Source organism: Mandrillus leucophaeus, unplaced genomic scaffold (assembly GCF_000951045.1).
Source record: "Mandrillus leucophaeus isolate KB7577 unplaced genomic scaffold, Mleu.le_1.0 Scaffold69, whole genome shotgun sequence".
Taxonomy (NCBI): Eukaryota; Metazoa; Chordata; class Mammalia; order Primates; family Cercopithecidae; genus Mandrillus; species Mandrillus leucophaeus.
The window spans coordinates 3,065,185-3,070,746 of record NW_012107474.1 but is presented as its reverse complement, the minus strand read 5'-3'; the positions used below and the strand labels follow the sequence as shown (position 1 = coordinate 3,070,746).

At 54.5% G+C, this 5,562-nt stretch overlaps 1 protein-coding gene across 7 annotated transcripts in view; it reads left to right on the top strand.

Moving 5' to 3' along the window:
• Positions 1 to 5,072, top strand: part of PDE9A (phosphodiesterase 9A) — a 101,574-nt gene extending 96,502 nt beyond the window's left edge. For all 7 annotated transcript variants that reach the window (XM_012002559.1, XM_012002555.1, XM_012002554.1 and 4 more), the window contains 3 exons: positions 924 to 1,019; positions 2,640 to 2,721; positions 4,841 to 5,072. In XM_012002559.1, the coding sequence (XP_011857949.1) occupies positions 924 to 1,019; positions 2,640 to 2,721; positions 4,841 to 4,854 (192 nt within the window). In that variant the 3' untranslated portion in view covers positions 4,855 to 5,072. The remainder of the gene's footprint in view (positions 1 to 923; positions 1,020 to 2,639; positions 2,722 to 4,840) is intronic.
• The last annotated feature ends 490 nt before the right edge of the window (positions 5,073 to 5,562 follow it).

Here is a 5,562-nt window from a genome sequence, read left to right as displayed (position 1 = left end):
CACACAGGCACACCTGCACATCCTGAGCAGCCTCTTCCCCGGCTGTCCTGGTGACCGCTGTCCCTGCTCCATCCAGAGCCTGCTCCCCACAGCCTGGCCCGTGACCCCAGCATCTCCCACTGTGTGCTGCACTCCCTGTCTTGCCTCGCTGGGGCCTGGGGGGGCCCCTCATTGCCCTCCCGCATCACTGCTGGCCTTCAGCTCCCTGGAGGCAGCACCAGCTGTTGACTCTCCTGTCCCCTCTCTGTGTCCCAGTTCCACCGAGTCCTCACCTGTGGAGGAACCACTGAGCTCTGTGCCCTCGAGCTGTGAAGCCCCCATCCAGCTGCCAGTCTCACCGCACCCAGCCACCGAGGCCTTGCTCCCTGCACACAGCTCGTTCCTGCCCAGCTCCCCCCAGGGCCCCTGAGCTGCCTGTGGCCCCTGCCAAGGCCCCACCTCAAGGCACCCCCAGCATGTGCAAAACAGGCCCATCTCTTGTTTCCCCCGGGGGTCTGGGCTCACAGCCTTGCATCCTCCGACCTTCCTGGGCTCCCAAGTGCTGTGGATCCTTCTGCTCCAGGGCATCTGGAGCCGCCCCCACCCACTTCCCACTCCCAGGACCCTCAGCCGGGAGGCTGTCGGCTCCTTTCCCCTGCCCCTTGTCTTTGTTAGAACCTCAGAACCTGTCCCCAACCCTCATCTCACGGGCACGGGGGACACAGGAGGCCGGGGGGGGGACTTTCTGTAGGACCTCATGGAGGGTGATGAGGGCCAGAGACAGAGCCACAGCGGGTGGGGGCAGCAGAGCTGGCAGGAGGGTGTCCAGGAGCTGGGACTGGCCCACATGCTTCTGCACAGTGCACCTGACACCTGTTTTTCTCCAACGTTTCCCACTGCCTTAAGAACAGGGGACTCTGAATGAATCCGTTTTTCTCTCCCAGCTCTTCCCTGTGGTTGAGGAGATCATGCTGCAGCCGCTTTGGGAATCCCGAGATCGCTACGAGGAACTAAAGCGGATAGACGACGCCATGAAAGAGGTAAAACGCACCGAGAAGAACCTTCCTTCCCTGTGGCAAGCAGGCACAGCGCCCTCCGCACTCCTGACTCCAGAATCTTGGACGTGCCAAGCAGGGCACCCCTGAAGGCGACCCCATGGACAGGCGCACGTGTCCCTTCCATCAGAAAGCCTGGCTCCGTGAAATTAGGGAATGTGATACGGGAAACCAAAACTGCATTCGCCAAGAACGCATCAGGGCTCAGAACCTTCAAGGGAGTTTACTGGCCGTGCCCTTCACAAAAATCACAACTGTCACCCATATCTGTGGGCACCCAGGTGTCCTTGGGCGTATCAGCCACTGTTAGAGCATCTGGGACCCCTTTGTGTAAAGCGCCTGGCCTGGCCCCAGGACTGACTTGTTCAGAGCAGGCCATGGGCTAGAAAGGGGCCCTCCCCTGGCACAGGGGCAAAGCGACCACCCACCTGCCAGCTTCCGGGCCCAGAACACACACCAGCACCTCTCAGGGGACAGGGAGCCTGGGGCTGGCTTTCGGTTGCTGTTGGATTGACATCGTTTTGGAGGAAGGGGTCAGGGTCACAGGCTCAGGGCCCACGCAGTCTTTCCACAGATTCCCCCGGCTGTCTGCTGTCCAGCTGCCCATGGTGTGGCCTCTGCCCCGCCCTCCTGCCTCCTCCCCGCAGCGCCCCCGTGCAGCTAGAACAGCCCCACTACTCCTGCAGAGTTTGACGCCTCCTGGCCTTGGCTGGTGTTGCCCCTGCCACCTCCCCTCGCCACAGTGCCCTTTGTACCATTGAAGCACCCTCCAAGGCCCATCAGTCAGGGCTCCCCTAGTTACTGTGCCCGCCACGCCGTCTTTTCTGCCTGGGCGCTCCTGAAGCCCATGTGGCCCATGATGCCCTTTTGAGCACTGAGCCATTGTCCAGGCGTAGCTTTGTGTTGGTCTCATCTCCCTCGACTGACGGCCCCATGCCCACGCCCGCCTGGGGTGCCAGGCCAGGCACATGGTAGATGCCCAGCAATTGCTTAGAAATTGACTGAAAATCCAGACCAGCTGCCCTGACTTCTCCAGCTGATGGAAAGTCGCAGAAAGGTCTCCAAACCTCTGCAAGGCTGAGAGCACTTACGCAGAGAGACAGATGTAGCAAGACGGCTTCTCCTACTCCAGAGCCCCACAGGAGAGCTGAGGGGGCTTCTGCCTTTCTCGTGGCCCTCTGAGAGCCATAGCCCTGATGGCCTTGAGTCTCTAGTCCCGAGCCCTGCTGCCCAGTAGGGGACACTAGGGTTCTTCAAGGCCTCTGCCTTCCCCCTCTCAGCCCCCACAAAAAGGACAGTCACACCAAAGAGGTGAAAAGGCCCAAGTCACAGGCTCTGCACACACCACCAGTCCCTGCGGCTGTGGTGGCTGCGGCTGGGTGAGCTCACTGTCCAGGCCCCGGATGAGGCACCAAGGGTACCGGGTAAGGGTACACAGAGGTGCCTCTGAAAAACCCGTGTCAGGAGCACTGGGCTCACAGGGGCTGGAGACCACAGGCTTTCACACTGCAGCACCTCCAGGTGACAGAAGCTGCTGGAAGACAGGCAGACACTCGCCTGCTGTCTCCTGCTCCCTGACTTGGCCTTCTCTGCACTTTGTTCCAGTTACAGAAGAAGACTGACAGCTTGACGTCTGGAGCCACCGAGAAGTCCAGAGAGAGAAGCAGAGATGTGAAACACAGTGAAGGTAACGCTGTCTCTGCTGACGTGGCGTCAGTCCATACCGTGATTCCGACAAAGGACAGAAGGAAGAGGAAGGCGAGAAAATCTGAATTTTGGAATACCTTTAAATGAACGGATTTTTTCTTTTTCTTTTTGAGACAAATTCTCGCTGTTGTTGCCCAGGCTAGAGTGCAATGGTGCGATCTCGGCTCACTGAAACCTCCACCTCCCGGGTTCAAGCAATTCTCCTGCCTCGGCCCCCTGAGTAGCTGGGATTATAGGCGTGCGCCACCACACCTGGCTAGTTTTTGTGTTTTTAGTAGAGACAGGGTTTCACCATGTTGGCCAGGCTGGTCTTGAACTCCTGGCCTCAAGTGACTCACCTGCCTCTGCCTCCCAAAGTGCTAGGATTACAGGTGTGAGCCACTGCGCCTGGCCAAATGAATGGAAATTTTATTCCTTGCATCTAATCATTAGAATTAGGCTCTTAAGCCTGGTGGCTCATGCCTGTAATCTCAGTACTTTGGGAGGCCGAGGTGGGCAGATCACTTGAGGTCAGGAGTTCGAGACCCAGCTTGGCCAACATGCTGAAACCCCATCTCTACTAAAAATACAAAAATTACCCAGGTGTGATGGCACATACCTGTAGTCCCAGCTACTTGGGAGACTGAGGCAGGAGAGTCACTCGAACCTGGGAGGCGAAGCTTGCAGTGAGCCGAGATTGCGCTACTGCACTCCAGCCTGGGCAACAGCAAGACTCCATCTCAAAAGAAAAACAAAAAAAGAATGAGGCTCTTAAAGAAGGGGAACATGGTTTAGTTAATAGGAAAACATCAATAATTAGCATATGCATCACTTATAAGAGTAAGGACTTTTTAAAAGTGCAATTGAAGTACTGAAAACTTCACAAATCACGTGTTGGCTCTCTGTGGCTTTGAGAGTTTCTCTCTGCACTTGTTGATATAGTTATTCAGCTCACGGGGAATGCAGAGCAGCCATTTGTTCACCTCATAATAAGGTCACACTGTACATGTCTAACAGATAATTCAAGAGAGAGTGCATCAAGCATGTAAGGCTCAGGGCAGGACAAACGGGACATGACTTATAAGTGGGGCAGCAACAGGCTTTGGCGTCCAACACACCTGGTTTTGAGTCCAGGCTTGCAAATTACAAGCTGAGAGACGTGCACAAGTGTCTCAGCCTCTCTGAACCTCAGAGCCCCAGTCTCTAAACCAGAGGTAATAATACCATTGTCACTGCTGTTTTAGTGACTAAACAGTCAAAGTGCGGGTCTGGTCCCTGTGAAGGGCTCAGTCAATGTTGGTATTTAATTTTTTAAGTCAGTTCATATTTTTCAGTGGCTCAGAAAAGGGATCAATATTGTTTTATTTTGCCTAAATGTATTCAGCAATATATCTGATGGCCTCTTTCTTTTAAAATGGGCTGTGTGTCGGCCGGGTGCGGTGGTTCACGCCTGTAATCCCAGCACTTTGGGAGGCTGAGGCAGGCAGATCACTTGAGGTCAGGAGTTTTAAACCAGCCTGGCCAACATGGTGAAACCCCATCTCTACTAAAAACACAAAAATTAGCCAGCCGTAGTGGCGCGTGCCTGTAATCCCAGCTACCTGGGAGCCAGAGGCAGGAGAATTGCCTGAACCCAGGAGGCGGTGGTTGCAGTGAGCCGAGATCGTGCCATTGCACTCCAGCCTGGGTGACAGGGCGAGACTCTGTCTCAAAAAAAAAAAAAAAAAAAAAAAAAAAAAAGGCTGTGTATAATCCTGTTACGTTTCTGCGACTGCTGGTGCTTTTTTTCATCTTGTTTTTTGAGATAGAGTCTCACTCTGTTGCCCAGGCTGAAGTGCAGTGGTGCGATTTCAGTTCACTGTAACCTCGACCTCCCGGGTTCAAGCGATTCTCCTGCCTCAGCCTCCTAGGTAGCTGGGATTACAGGCATGTGCCACCACACCTGGCTAAGTTTTGTATTTTTAGTAGAGACACGGTTTCACCATGTTGGTCAGGCTGGGCTCAAACTCCTGACCTCGTGATCCACCCGCCTTGGTCTCCCAAAGCGCTGGGATTCCAGGCGTGAGCGACCGCGCCCTATTCCTAAAAAACACAAATCAGTCATCTTTCCCTTCTTCCAGGAGACTGTGCCTGAGGAAACTGAGGGGCATGGCTGCGGTTCCGGACGGGCTGGCAGAGCTGCACGGGATCCTTGTGCGGGAAGAGCTGCCCTGAGCACCTGGCACCACAAGACCATGTTTTCTAAGAAACATTTTGTTCACTGATACAAAAAAAAAAAAAAAGGGAATTCATGATGCTGTACAGAATTTTATTTTTAAACTATCTTTTAAATAATATATTCTTATACGGAAATGGGTACTGTACTTCTTCTTTGCTAGAGTTGTGTACGCTGCTTCCGGTAAGTTCTCTCGTGGAGACGAAGGACACTGTGCTTTTCCCCCAGATGTATCTCAGAGCAATTGACCGGTGTGATACGGTGCCTACGTCCCTGTAAATTCAGCATTAAATGTCAGAACGGTGCCCTGAGCGCAAGGACGTGCCCGGGTCCTGTGTTTCTGAGCAGAGGGGGATGTCAGTGCTGTGTGTGGGACATCTGGGCACTGAGGCAGGTGGCCAGACTGTAGGACGTGTGTCGGAGCAAACGCACCCATGACCACGGGGACGACACACGCTGCGTGCTCCTGTGCAGGAAGACTGGTGACTTCACATTTAAATCCTCAGATAAGGAAAAGAGACATGTATTCAGCACGTCTGAGGGTCTCTGTCTCGGGAGGAGAGATGGCCCTCCCTCCGGCCTTTGTTCCGGTAACGAGCACAGGGGACGTTCTGGGTGGCACTGTGT